This window comes from Molothrus aeneus, chromosome 7 (assembly GCF_037042795.1).
Source record: "Molothrus aeneus isolate 106 chromosome 7, BPBGC_Maene_1.0, whole genome shotgun sequence".
NCBI classification, from domain to species: domain Eukaryota; kingdom Metazoa; phylum Chordata; class Aves; order Passeriformes; family Icteridae; genus Molothrus; species Molothrus aeneus.
Genome location: NC_089652.1, coordinates 31,421,352 through 31,436,686, shown reverse-complemented (window position 1 = coordinate 31,436,686; position 15,335 = coordinate 31,421,352). Strand labels below are relative to the sequence as shown.

The 15,335-nt window shown below is 39.0% G+C and overlaps 1 protein-coding gene across 1 annotated transcript in view; it reads right to left on the bottom strand.

Moving 5' to 3' along the window:
* SLC35F5 (solute carrier family 35 member F5) overlaps positions 1-15,115 on the bottom strand; it is a 30,305-nt gene extending 15,190 nt beyond the window's left edge. The window contains exons 1-10 of the mRNA XM_066553355.1: positions 15,043-15,115; positions 13,086-13,152; positions 11,869-11,939; positions 10,232-10,310; positions 7,204-7,345; positions 6,037-6,180; positions 4,081-4,143; positions 2,855-2,936; positions 1,338-1,528; positions 131-212 (exon numbers count right to left, since the gene is read on the bottom strand). Of these exons, the coding sequence (XP_066409452.1) occupies positions 131-212; positions 1,338-1,528; positions 2,855-2,936; positions 4,081-4,143; positions 6,037-6,180; positions 7,204-7,338 (697 nt within the window). The 5' untranslated portion in view covers positions 7,339-7,345; positions 10,232-10,310; positions 11,869-11,939; positions 13,086-13,152; positions 15,043-15,115. The remainder of the gene's footprint in view (positions 1-130; positions 213-1,337; positions 1,529-2,854; positions 2,937-4,080; positions 4,144-6,036; positions 6,181-7,203; positions 7,346-10,231; positions 10,311-11,868; positions 11,940-13,085; positions 13,153-15,042) is intronic.
* Positions 15,116-15,335: the final 220 nt, after the last annotated feature.

The window sequence follows — 15,335 nt, the reverse complement described above, 5'->3', positions numbered from 1 at the left end:
TCTAAACATACATATTCAATGCCTTTAGGTCAAATCCACAGGTAAAAATGTTACACAAACCCATTGTAATGAGATTTCTATGTTATAAACAGAGTTGTAGTGCACATCTGGTGGTGTAAATAAAACTTACCAGACGTTGATGACAAGATATTAACTATGGCAACTTGGGTATCTGACAGAGCTTCTTGGTATGAGAAATTTGCCAAGAACCACTGGGGAAAAAGAAAAATAATTCTCTTATTATATAGGTAGCAACAACAGAGTTTAAGTTTCTCAGTGCAATAAAATCCTACTTTAAAAAAAACACTCCAGTTATTTAAAAAATAAAATCAGAACTAGATTTTTAGCTTAAAGAGACTTCTAACTTCTGTTAAAGTGGAAGGCACATTAAAAGACAGTAGCAAACTTAGAACTGGCTCAAACCAACCACATTCAAGTACATGTTTAATAACAAAATACCATACTTCAGAACTTATAAAGAATTAAAATGACATTATAATAGCTAGTCTGTAGTAACTAGAGATACTTTTAACTTGTTTTGGAGTGCTTCAAGATGATAACTGCACAAGGGCTGCAAAGAAATTTCAGTAATGCATGTGGCATTAGTCATCCTAATGAGGTTCTTTCAAAGTATTTAAAACCAGCACACATCTCCACTGTTAAAAACAAGATCTCTTACATTCAATGCCTAAAAAATATTTCTTCATTCCTCCATAAAGGTATAAAATGGCAAATGTTTTCTTACTTCTTGATTGAGATCTCACATATATCCAAAGGGAAGCAACCACTCTCTAGTCTTATGTAGAAACATTCATAAATACCAAGAAGAAATACATGTACATGGCAGTAGCATCCATGAACAGAATAAACAGGATTTGTTTTGAACATGAGGACACTACCCCAGAAAAAAACCCACTGTTTTCTGGTACATGCATCAGTGGTATTATTATTGTTGATGGTAATAATAACAATAAAAATAATGCTTAAATAACTACTTCCTGAGGAAAAGCCATGATGAGTCCACACTACACAGAATCCATTTGGCAGCAGCAGTGAAGGTGCTTCTAGACAAGGCATCACTGATCTGCCCTCTACATTTTTCTGTCTCAAAAATCCTGCCTGGATTCTCTCTCTCCCCCCTGAACTGAGGCATGATGCAGCAACAGCATCACCAGAAGATCCATAATTAAATCGAGCACAAGGAGAGTTTTACTTCTTATTGTACATTTATAAAATAAGGTTTAAAGAATACAAATCATCTCAATACTTATTCCCTCTTATTATACAAGTTTTAAATGCATCTTTACTTAAGTTTTCTGAAAGAATGGAGCACATACCACGAAGCAAAAGAAAAAGCTAATTTTTGCTACTTGGCTTGCAGTGAGCTTTCCCACAGTTTTTAAGATGGATTCCTGCTCCTTCACTGTTGGGTAGGACATGCGGGACAGCTTTGCCTCCAAAGCATGGCTTGATGGCAGCTGCCGGATCTCCATGATGTTACTGAACCTCACACGAGGCTTCTTGGGTGCTTCAGAGGCAGAAAAACAGAAAAAAAAATTAAAAAAATAAAAATATTCGTGTTATTATTAAACTTTTTGAGCCAACACAATATCCAAATAAAATGATGATATTGTAACATACCATTGATTAAAATACTGCACAAATAACAGGTTCTTATTCAATTAGAAGACATGTCATCATGATTTATTAAACTAATATTCAGCTATTCAGGAGACCACTAATAAGACAAAGCACAATTAATTACTGTTTTCAATCAGTAATCTATCCACCCACGAAAACCTCATTGAAAAGCACCACCCCTGCTCCCTGTAAAAAACATCAACAAAAGGTAACAACACATTTTTAGATAGGAATTATTCCATCTTAAAAACCATTATATATATATATATATGATTTTCTTTAATTGTCTGATAGCCAAACAGCCAACACCTGCACACAATTACAACTAACTGCAAGGACAATGTTTCATTTACAAGATTAAAGTCCAACAGCCCTCAATGCTTAGCAGAGACCATAAAGTCACTTGCCCTTTTGAAATCCACTCTCTAACTAATCTTGCAAACTAGGAGCAGGTTTTATTTAGAAGGTTATTTTAGTATCATTAGCTTCCTCCATAAAGAAAATATTACACTAAACACTACAGGCAAATATTAGCTTAAATCAATGGGAAACAATACCTAATTTCCTAAAAAAAGTAAAGGGAAAGCTGCAGCTGGAACAATTCTGAAGTGATTGGTGCATGTTGCCACAGGAAGCAGAGCCTACCAAAGTGTGCCATGGAGAAATTAAGAGAGCTTCCCTTTGATAAGCAGGAACTCTTTAGCTGAGGACTGCCTAACTGGATGTTCTGAAGCCAACCTTCCCACAATTGTCTGGGACACCTAGGCCTTTTTCAGGTACTATCACAAGATAGTGAGGCTTAAATAAAACCAGAATGCACATAGACTATTAAAATTCTTACTTTGACTGCTTTGCTCCTGCTCTAAAAAGGACAATAGCTTGTTTTTCCAGAGGCTGACTCACTGCTGCTGGTCTTACAAGCCCAGAAGGAAAGAATCACAAGTACTGAACCCAGTTGGTCCCTTGAGATAAACATAGGCTGCATCTGTAGTGACCAAGAAAGGTAAACTGAACAACAGGCCTATGTTTTCTCTACCTGAAAGTAAACATTTGAGACTGCAATTCATGCAATAAGAGATTTCAGAAAGGAGAAAAAAGGAAAAAAAAAAAGGAGGGGAGGAAGGGGAAGCATGTCCTGCAACATGACAGCAGTAATACTAAACAAAGAGAAAAGTAACTCCTTCTCCAAAGAACTAACAAAGTCTTTACTCACTTTTGTCTGCATCACTACTATTACTGCCATTTTTTTCAGTTGGCAAATCATGAAACTTTACAGGAACATATAAAGGTTCACTCTGCAATGAATCAATATAAGTAAAAATATGGTTAAGCAGGATATTTCAATTATTACCAGAATTTATTTAGCAAATTAGAAAACTAAATAAAGAAAAATTTAGTTAATAGCAAGAGAATCAGACTTAAAGCAGGTCTGCACACAGTGGATAGACTGCTTTGTCAAAATTCATGTATACAATATACTGTATGTTACACATATTGGTAAAACACAGTACTAAAAGAGAACTGTGCTCTTTTGTGTGTATCCTCATGAACACAAAGCTTATGGCCAGCCTACTGATTAAAATTACAAAATAAGTCATCAATATTACAGATATTTCATTAGCTATAGCTTCTGCCCAGATTATAAACTAGAAACATGAAATACAGATTGTATGTAGAAAAATTCAAGTACTCATTTTCTTCCCATGACCCTAAAAGCCCTTATTTTCTACCCTAAACCTAAACATCAAAAACCTTTGGGAAATATCTACAATACTTTAGGCACTTAGAAGTATTTCAAGCAATTAAAAATTTTGCTTACAAGACAAGTTTTAAGCTACTTGCTTAGATTAAGTTGATAAACTGTAAAAGTAAAGTCAATAAAAAGATCTGGTAGTTGGATTTTCATTACACTTGCTTAGGATTAAGAATTTTGGTGGATGTTTAAATTAATGCAAAATTGCTCCATTTTCTAGAGTCACATGATCTTAATGAATTGAGAAGGCAAAGATGATTTTATTCTTAAGTAGAGATAGATAAAGTTAAAAATCCCCAACAAATTACATCTGAAAAAATGTCTCTTCAAGTAATTCTGTATAAAATATCCATACAGTAATTTGCAATACTCCATTGCTTCCTCCACTCTATTACAGAGATGGTACTGAGCTGAATCTGTAAAGGTTTTCTCTGTAGAAGATATTTCTTTGACAAACTACTACAGAAGCATTCGATTAAGTGCTTTATTGAGCTGAGAACCCATATTTCTTATAGTAAGCAATACCATTATTTGCAGTAGTTATTAGTAACATTAAGCATGCAAGTTACCAATCCCCTTTGACAAAACCTATTACACTTAAAACTGCCATATTTTATGAACAGTAAGTCAAGATAGCTGTCCCATGTTGTTATAAAGCATTCACCTTCATAAATTAAGGCACTTACCAGAGAACTGTTCACAGTGGTATCTGTTGTACAAGCAGCAAAATAACCTTCAGCATCTGCAAACTAATTACAGAAATCTTAATGTAATAAACTACCAAGGCAAAGTTATTAGTAACTGTAATATTCGAAGAGTAAGGTATTTTATGACTTTTTCCATCATTCTGTCACAATTCCCTCTCTCCTCTCAGCCCTCCTTCCCCAATACCAGGAGGGCTTACAAGTTCAGTAATAATTTCAGTACTTCCTTTTACCTCTTGAACCCCACTGAGTTAAACTACCCAGGTATGAATGCAGGATGAGACTCTTAGATACAGAAAACCTGAAAAATTCAGTCTTAGGGACACAATGCCCACTAAATGATTGTGCATCTATTAACAACAAGATGCTTCCTTCTTCATTTTACTGAGGCAAAGTTCCTTTCCCTCCTCCTTTCTGCACCTTAGCAAACCCATATTCCCTGACCTGCAGCTTGCTGTTCTACCATGATGGTAGCAAAATTATTAAACAAAGCTTTTAACGTGGAAGAGAACTTAAAAGTAAGATGTGAGTGTTTCTCCAAGCAATCATTGAAATAAAACCATATAAATGGATGTGTTGTCCAGACTAATACACAAGACACTTTAAAGGCACTTGCAATAATTACAGAGTTGAATATTTAACTACACTCCTTGAAGGGGAAAGGAATTTTCTAACAGCATATTACAGTCCTGTCTGCACTGTTCTTTTGAAAAGGAAAAATATTGGGATTCCAGTAGCAGTGTCATGAGTGCCACACACAACATGTGACAGACTGGGCACTCTTAGTCATTGCTTTCCCGTTTGTATTTCATTACTGTCAGCAAAGAAACTAAGTTCTGTTTATTCCCAAATTACTTTATGAAGATTCTGAACAACATCAAGTCTAACACATGCCATATTACACACAAACACTTGGTATTAAAGGCTGATCTAGCAAAAATTGTATCAAGATATCAGCCAACTTTAAATGCTCTAGGTGTTTAACTCAAGAATTTTTTAAAATATTTTTTCAGTTGTTCTTTGTGCTTTGTCTTTTCTTAAAAAAATCAGATAAAAGTCATGTAACACTTTAAATATGTTATGCCTGCAACTGTCACTATCAGTGAAGTCTAACTCATCCAGAAAATCTCAAGTCAGTTTCTTTCACACAATCTATTTTCCATAAAGATATGTTGATTAACAACATGTTCTTGGATCACATTTTCTGGGTTTTATGTGAGATTAGTATCAGGCCAAATGCCTTCCTGCTTCCTGAGTGCTGCTGTTCAGCATCTTGAAACACTGGCACAGAACAACTGCTCTTCCCAGCATCTCTTGGAAAAAAACCCAGTATTTCTGTCATATAACAACAATTTTAGGTTCTAGCACAAACTATGCCTAACTCTGGAATGGGCATCAGAAGGTCACTCATGCATAAAAGCTATAATATTAACAACAACAAACATGTAATTCTACAACCCTTACTAAATGTAACTTTAAACTCCTCAAAACAGTCAGCAAACAGTTCATAGTTGTGCCAGAGACAAAAAGAGTCAGTGCTAAAAATCAGCTACAAAGTTCAAGCTCGGATTCCATTGGTTGCAGATGTTGGGGGAGTTAAAGGGAACCAAGAGCCAGCAGTGAGTTTCATAAGCTCTTGTTAAGAGGAATTATCCTCTGCAATTGCCCAGGATACAAATCCAGGCTGCAGGGACCAATGGCCTGGCCCAGCAGAGCATTTCTAGCATTTCTTACAACTCCTGACACATCTCACATTGCTTCTTCTTGCCTCTCATCCTTTCACATGACAACTGTTACGACTGCCATGTCTTCCTGTGGCATGATTCAGCTTATACCTCAAATATGTAACTCTTGCTCTTCTCTAGTCTCTATTTTCAGGGTTTTTTTTTTCTGTACAAACTTAGACAAATATCACATCCACAGAGTTGTAATACTTACAAAAGCTGCATGCCTTCCACGAAACCCACGAGTACACTGTTGCCTCCATGGCTTCCAAACAATAAATCCCAGGAGGTATAGAACAAACATGGATGTTTTTGCAAATGTACTGAAAAAGGGTTTGTTGTACCTTGTAAAAACATACTGTGGAAAGAAAATAATTGCAGTATCCAAAATTACCAAATAGGTAAGAGTTCACAAAATGAATGATCAAGTGTAAATATACAGTCTAGAACAGCCTGCTTCCCAAAATACCAGAGGTGTGAGTATTGGCATGGATAACCAAAGGAATCAAATAGCCCTACCTGTTCTGGGGGAACCCTCTCCCAAACTACCTCCAATGCCAACAAAAAGGAGGCTTTTTGTAAGAAACAATACCTCAGAAGGAAAACCACACGTTACTTGTATCTCACCAAGCAACTATGTATGCTACTGAACTCAAATAGCACTGAAAATACATTTACATACAAATATTTTCTAAATTGAAGACCACTTTTATAAGCAATAACATATTAATCATAAATTAGAAAAGACTACTTTGGCTAAATAACATTTCAGTATCAAAAGTGACTCTGCTAGCTCATTCAAAAAAATGTTTTATTAATATCACAAGACAAGCACAAACAATTGTATATGTTTAGTTTCAAAACTGATATAGGACATAATGACAGTTGAAAGAAATTAATTTAGGAGTTTATTAAAAACTCAATTTCCATTACTAAAGCTCTGGTTTAAGTCCTAAAACTTAACATGAAATAAATACCACGACAGTTTCAATATGGTTAATATATGAACTAGATGAAATTACTCCATGATTTGAGTCCTTTCATCCTGAACTTCTGGATGTTCTGAACTACAATTCACTACATCAATCAGCCTGGCATGTGACAGCTCATTTACCAGTTTTTGGGAACCATATGGGCATTATTTTAATCAATACAGCAATAACAAAATTAACTCCCTGATTACAGTACACAGTGATGAGTTTATGCTGTTTAATTTTAAAGTCATCAGTAGCACCTTCTGTCTCAAAAGAAACAGGCACTGAATTGAACTTATCTGTAAGTTTTAGTGGATTCAGGCTGGTGAAACACCAAGTTTGATAATTATGATTCTGCTGCATTTTTCTCATTAATTTTCCCTCAAAGTGTGTGGAACAATACTCACAGAAGTGAGTTCTGAAGAGGCCACCCAGATGACATCAACCAGGAGCAGAATGACAATTCCTAGAGCCATTCGCCTGCGCTGGGCAGATGAGCTGCTCTGGGAGCTCATCCGGTTCATGATAAACACCCACACCATTTGGAACCTGGGCAAAGGGGACAGAAATAACACACAGAAGGTTACACTGGCACACAAAAAAAATAAACACTGGGGGCAACTGTTTCATACATATAAACAGGACCTGATCTGCAAGGACACACATGACTGTGTTGTTAAAAAGCCGATCTTTGACAGATCCAGCAGGAAATTTTCAGAGATATTAGGGACAACTAGAAAGTAAATCTTGACTTTGCAAAAATTTATCAACTGCTTTAGGAATGAAGTAAGAAAAAAATAGGTAAAACACAATTTGGAATTTACACTACAAGTTCTGCAAACAGTATAAATTAGATTGATGTGTTGTGACAAATGTCAGAAATGTGTTTAAACTTAGAGGCATTCAGCAAATATTTCAGAAGATGTAGGAAAACATTTGGGTAAATTATAAACTCTTACAACAAGAGGTGATTCAAGAAAAAATAGAATAATTAATTGTAAACTTAAAGTAGACTACACATGTAATGTGTAGTCTACTTTAAATAGAATACAATGTATTCTACAAAGTAAAGTAAAATGCAATTTTAATACAATTACATTTAATACATGTAATTGTATTAAAAAAAGATATAGCTATTTGGTAATTTATTAAATATAGGCATGAACCAATTGTAGTGAAAATCTATCAAAAATTCATTAATGCTGCTGCAAAGGAATTCAGATTTGTGACACAGCTTTACAGCTGCCCATTGGATGGCCTAAATTTATGGAAGGCCTAAATTTAGGAAAACTTTCAATTATATTACTAAAAAGCTTCAAATACAATTGACAAAGACTGATGACTCATTCTTGTACTAGAAGTCTTTACAAACTCTCTAATGTCAGCCAAACATGTATGTGGGATTTCTATCATTAACCTTCACTTATCTATGTATATATGTTAACAACCAATTTATTAAGAGTTCATTAACTACAGATGGCACAGCATACCATAAACTCAAACACCATATCTGAGAGAACTGCTCAAGGAACTGCAATCTAAGTCATCTTTAGAGAGCAGCTTCTGACTTTCATGGTAAATAGAGGTCATCTGCTTTGCTAATATGGTTTGATAAATTTTAATTGAGCTTTGTTTCTTCCACATGTGTCAACATACAAATACTTGCTTTCTTGTCATCATTTACAAATGATTTATGAAAGAGACAGTGCAATAATATCCTCAGTAAGTGAGGAGGGTACATTATTTTTTTTCCAGAACAGCCTCAGATTAAGGATTTAAGTGCCCAGATATGCACAAGCACATTGGAGATCACAGCACTGTTTTCTGCATTGACTCATATTCTATACAGTCTCTGCCATGTTCAAATCTTGACATTTTTTTCCTCCATTTCTCAAAGGGCCTCTTTCAAAAGGAAAATGAACAGGCAGAGTTCCTGAAGTATAATTATACCACTAGATCTCTGCCGATATATTCCATGTGTGGGCATCAGTTCTGGATAATTACTCTGCTTTTCTGATAAAATGGTGGGACTGACAAAAGAAAGCAGAAATCTTTAAGTAGAGAGAGGCAAAGTTATGAAAGACTCAGCAAGGAATTAGTTTCTACTTGATACAGAATAAAGGAGGAAATATTTGTTCTCAAAGAGAGAGCAAACAAATGTATTATCTTAAACTTGAAGAAACTAACATAAAGGTTTTCAAGCTTGAAAGCTTATAAAGGTTTTTTTCAGGTTTTAGGAATTGGTTTAACAAATACTACATATTATACTCTACAAACTTTGCTTTCATACTCTACAAACTTTGCTTGTAGACTAATAGCCTACAAGCCATTACATGAAGTTATATATAGCCTAAAAATTGTTTGTGTGTTTGCATAATATGCAGCTAATGTGGAAGCTGGGCACAGAAGAGTTCAAAGAAGCTGGAAGGAAGAAACCTCATTCCTGTCAGGCTACAGCACAACACAGGGAGAGTGGGAAATGACCCCAGAAAGAGAAAGCACTGCAGCCTTCCAGCAGCTCTGTGCTGCAGGCAGGAGGGGACAGGGAGCTGGGGAAACAGGAAGGAATGGCCCAGCCTGATCAACTGGACATCTCCACATCAGATGTTCCCTCACACCTACAGCTCTGCTGCTCTCACCACAGGCTGCTTCAAAGCACACTCTGTGAACAGAGATCGTGCACAGACAACATTCACATTCTGCAGCTGTTTAATCTTGTGCTCAGCTTGTCTACCTTAGGCTTGAACAAATCCCTTGCTTTAAAATCCTTCAACAGGAGCAAAGTAAAGGATGATGGAACATCCAGCACTTCTTAGATAAGAGGTTACACATAAAGTTATTCAGAGACTATGCATATTTTACACCATTTCTTCTGTAACTTTGCTAAGTAGATGCTAAAATTCTAAATAAAGAGCCCATAATTATGCCTTGGAAGTTGGAATTTTTTTATGTTGCAGTAAGAGCAGCTATTACTTCTCATCTGACTACCAAGTAGCTGTTTAACATTTCTGTGTGCCTAATATAGCCTTTGCTTGATCCTTCCCTAACAAGGCAAAAAGCTTAACAAGAAAAAGTGACTATGAAGTGCAGAACCATCACCTTCAAGCTAATAGTTGACTAAAAAAGTTACCAAGCAGCAATATTAAAAAGCCTGTAAAGTTCAGCAGAAATTCAAAAGCCTACTGAAACCTGAATACTAAGTTTTAGGACAGAATTAAAACCCTGTAAAACATCACACAAAATGCAAAAATGCAAAGACAGATTAAAAGTACTATTTTGAGAAGTTTTAGACAGACACATTGTCCCACTTATTAACAGTACTCACTAACTTGCAATGAAATACAATTCCACACTTTAATGTTTGGCTTCTGTACATTGAGGGTAATATGCTCTGATAGAAATGAACACACAAGAACAAGGCATTTGTCACATTACCTTCCACAATAACTGTAAAAAAGGAACAGAAGTGGTGACTAACAAACTTCACACTTCATGTCAAAGTGAAGACAGTCTCCTAAAAAAAAAAAAGCAAAGTGTGAAACATCATGTGCACAGGTTTATTAAGCATTTATCTTTGCAAAATACTGTCTAAAATTTCAAGTTCTACACGTTCTTCTGCAGCTCAAGCCCTAAGTGTTGGGGACATACAGATCTAGAACCTTAAGAACTGGTCTGCATCAAAAATGCAGGGCAGCCCTGAATTGCAGGAAAATGGGATCCTTACCTAATTTTGATATTACAAAGAACACAATCCCTTCCTTATTGATTGACTCTAGGAGGTTCACACGAGGAACAAGAACCTGATGATGTTAAATTCTGATTTTCTAAGCTATGCAGAGAAAGGCACTATTTCTCCAGTGCACATTCCTAAGCAAAGAATTTAAACATTAGAACTAAGAAGGTAATGGAAGAACATACAGCCTTGTTTGCCTTAAAATAATCTAGAAAGATAAAGCACCTCCATGTTATGTCTTGTGAAAGCCCAGTATCTTTCCTTCCTTAAATGGATACAGCATTTTTATTGTATTAAAACAAAACACCGTCTTATATAAAATTTATTTATCTTTTTTAAACTCAGAGCCTATAAACACATTCAATAAAATCCACTGTTATAGGAAAAGAAACATTATACAAAATAGAGCCATAAGTTTTATTGCCTGGAAGTGCTGGAATTTTTATTGTCATTATTAATGTGAAATGTTGCTAAGCTCTGTTTTAGGGTGAACAGGAGTCACACACTATGCTAAGGAGTCTCAAATTAGTATCCCCAGCAGAAGTGGCACCAAGGGCAGAATTAAATGCTTACCCAAAATTAGCTTTTGATCACCTGTCAAGCATGGCTGAGAGTTTGTAAACTGCTAACAGGGAGCAATAGCTAAATTCATGCTTTTCACCTCTTTGATTAAGAAGTAACTCATTAAGAGGGATCCCACAAGCCCCCACTGAACTCAACATTTACACACAGCAAGTTCAAACCTTTTCCACAGTTAACCAAATTATCATAACTGCTTAGAAAGACCCAACAAACTGGAAGATGCATTTTTTTTTAAGACAAAAGCATGTAATTATCCATCTTCCATTGCATAAAGACAATGCTCACTGTAGATCCTGCAAACCAAGGCAATTAATCACAAAATCACAGAGTATTTTGAGTTGGAAGGGACCCACAAGGATCATAAAGTCCAACTCTTAAACGAATGGCACAGGGACTGAAGCCACAACCTTGGCATTTTTATTGTAGGGCTTTACCCTTACAGAACATTTAATTTATCAAGTGCAAAAAGTTATGATAAGTTTAGGCCACCAGAAGACACAGAGACTGCAATAAAAATTATGGTTTAAAAGTAAATATCACATTCTACTCTATTAATAGAGCAGAAACTTAAGCATGTTTGTCCTTTGTTTCCATTATTAGGAAATAATATGCTTTCCACATGGTGTAACTTTAAGCATACCAGCTCTAATCTGACATTTAAAGGAATATTCATTTAAGAGACTTTTGTTAATATAATTATAATTTTCAGCAAACAGCAATGAGACCTTTTAAAGTCTCCTTTTTAAAATTTATTTACCATTCCAACAGTCTTAGAGTTGGTGCTGTCATCTTGCGGAAACATTTTTCAGCCAGTTACATGAAGATCTTCTGAAAAACAAACATTAAAAATTTTCTTGTCATGACACTGTACTTTGATTTTAAAATGCTGCAGTACCCTAGATCATGTAAGAAGATCCACCACTTCAATTTATGATATCAAAAGATATAGAAAGCAGTCTCACTGTGTAGTCTACAGTGCATGTGCACACAGCTGACTGCACTGAAGCAAACAGGCTCAGCAGCCTGTCCAACTCTCCTCTCCTGAACATGAAACAAGCAACTTCTGAGGGCAGGAAATAAAACTGCACCATTGATACTTCATGTGCAAGCTTATTGGGACAGCATCAAATGTTTCTTTGTGCAGACTATTTCCACATTACAAGCTCCGCCCAAGAAGAGAAAATCACATGAAATTCTCAAACTTTTATTGCACTGACAATTAGAGAAGAAAACATTATAGGCCAAAGAATTGCCAAATCATTGCAAAACAGAAGTATTGCTGTTCTGGCTGTTCCAGGAGGAAAACACACAGCCTGTCTCTCCCCTCCACCACCAAAAAATAGAAAAAAAGACGTAGCAAGAATGCCAAAAGACACAGAACAGCATCTCAGTCACAAGCCATGGTGCAAGCAAGTCAACTGGAAATTCTTCCTTGTATTTACTCAAGATTATTTCATATACAAGTTGAAAGACAACATATCAAGATAAGGCTTGCAGGCAAAATAAATGGGTTTAGTTTTTCCAGTTATACCAGCTGCTCCAACAATACAAGTTCTGGGATACAACCTCCTCCTCCTTTTAACATGTTCTGTCATCATGTCTTGTTTCATATTGGATTGCTTTTGAGATAAAAGAAACAGAGACACTGCTTTCACTTTAACCAGAAAAAAACAAAACAAAACAAAACAAAACAAAACTGAAAGTAAAATTATTTACATTTATATGTCAAAATCTGTAAGCCTACATTAAAGCAACATTAACCTAACACAATTCTGGTGTCTACTCAACCTCCAAAGGGTACCATGAGGTGAGAGCAAAGGCAAGAATATTCAGAAGAGATGGAAAAGTGAGCCTTATGCAACAAGACTGTCACATTCACTGCAGCCCTGTCATTTTTACTCAAATAAAGCTTCCTGTAGGATCTTAGAATATAGCAAAACAAAAGATCTAAAAAAGCAACCAAGTTTTCCATACCAGTACTGAGTTCTGCAAGTAGAGATCACTGCTCCCATCTGCATAGGAAGTTACACAAGACCAAAGTCTGCACAGAAAACACATTAATTTTACTACCAGAATAAGAGAATTTAGCTTAATCAAAGGTATGGTTTAGGACTCTGTTGATATGTAACAGTTATGCTATCAAACTGTCATGGCACAGCTGGATATTGGCATTTGAGGAATAAAAAGAACAAGAGTGTTTAAACATTTTCACCAATGAAATGAAAGCTTCCTATTCAGCACTTACTCAAAATTCATGAAACAATGCTTCAAACAAATTTTCCTATATAGAACTAGTAGTGCAGAGCATTAATCTGCTTTATACCTCAGGGTCCTTACCAGCTCCCAGCCCATCCAAGCACTCAGCTCTCAGTAACCCCCCCAGCACCCCCTGCAAGGCTGTGACCCTGTTCAAGTCTGACTGAATGAGCTGGAAACACCCCAGTTTCAGGTCAGCAGAGTGAAATCTGACAAGCAGAACATACACTGACCTCCTTGTTATGCTTGTCCAGCAACATTAGGAGAAAAAACTCCATGTCAAGCTGCCAAGGCCTCTCTAAGCTTCACTACGTACAGAGGAATCCCAGCCACCAGTAGCTCCACATTTAACATCAGCTAAGGATTACAAATGACATCCATTTCACGTGCTGCAGATCTAATCTCGTCTAGTGCAAGGACTAAACATATCGTGCTTTGTCACAGGATATACAGACACAGACTCCTGATAAGAACCAGCAGGGCAGCTTGCAGAGAGACACCCTGGCAGCTGGAAGCCGAGCCTTCCAGGCAAGGGAGAAAACCACGAAATCACTGCACTTGGAGTGAACAGGAGTCTCCTTCCTGCCCACAGATATCTTTGGGGAAAAGTAGCAGGAACAAAGAGAAGGAAATGAGTAAGTCTTCCTAATGCACTCAGAGAAAAGTGAATGCCTACGAGAAAAGATATATGGCTCAAGCCCTGGGGACCTCGGGGGAGGAAGAATGACTAGAAACTCACAAGTAGAACACTGGAAACTGCAGGGGAAAAGGAAAGGGAGCTGCAGCCCAAGCAGAGGAAGCACGTACCCCTCACAGCCCCAGCCAGGCAGGACAGCTGTGCCAGCTCAGAATCACTGAATCTATTCGGTTGGAAAAGAGCTCTGAGATCATCGAATCCATCCCATGACCAAACACCACCCTGTCAACCAGACCGTGGCACAGGCTTCCCCTAAACACCTCCAGGGATGGCAACTCCACCACCTCCCCGGGCAGCCCACTCCATTGTTTAATCAACCTTCTGCACAGAAATTCTTCCCAATGCCCAACCTGACCCTCCCCTGGCGCAGTTTAACACCGTGTGCTCTTGTCCCGTCACTGCTGCCTGGGAGCTCGACCCCCGCCCGGCTCCTGTCAGGGATCTGTGCAGAGCAACAAGGTCTCCCCAAAGCCTCCTTTAACCCAGGCTAAACTCCCTCAGCTCCCTGGGGCACTGCTTACAGGAGCTGTGCTCCACACCCTCAGCAGCTCCGCTGCCCTCCCCCGGACACGCTCCAGCGCCTCAGTCTTTCCTGGAGCGAGGGCACGGAGCGGGGCACGGCGGCCGAGGCGGTGCCGAGCCCAGGGCCACGGTCACTGCCCGCACTGCCGCGGGTACAGGCTCGCTCTGGGCACAGCGGAACCCTCCACACACCCCCAGCGCGCCCAGGGCAGCTCCCCCGCGCCGGGGAGCGGAGGGCGCGTTCCCCACAGCGCTGTCACGGGCGGCCGGGGCCGAGGGCCAGCGGGACGCGGAGCACTCACACACCCCCGGCCCCCCCTCCCGCACGAAGGGACAAAGTTCCCTCCCGGGCCCGGCCCCGCTCAGCCCTGCGGGGCCTCTCGCCCGCGGTATCCCCGGCAGCGGCGGGACCCGCCCGTTCCGGTCCCGCTCCGGTTTCGGCCCCGCTCCCGGTACCTGAGGCCGCGCCGGGCCCGGTGCCCCCCGCGCTCCGTCCGGCGGCGGCACCGCCCGCCCGCGCCGGACACCCGCAATCCATCTCCGAGCCCGCGAGCGACCGCCCCGCCCGCCCCGCCCGCGGGCCGGCCCCATCGACCCGCTCGGCCAGCAGCTCCACAGCCCTGTCCTGCTGCCCGCCCCCCGCCCGGTGCGGGAGGGGCGGCGGGGACGAGCGGCACCGGGAAGGGCGGCGGGGACAGCCCTGGCCACATCTCCGTCTCCACCGTCATGCGCATCCCTGTCTTCACCAC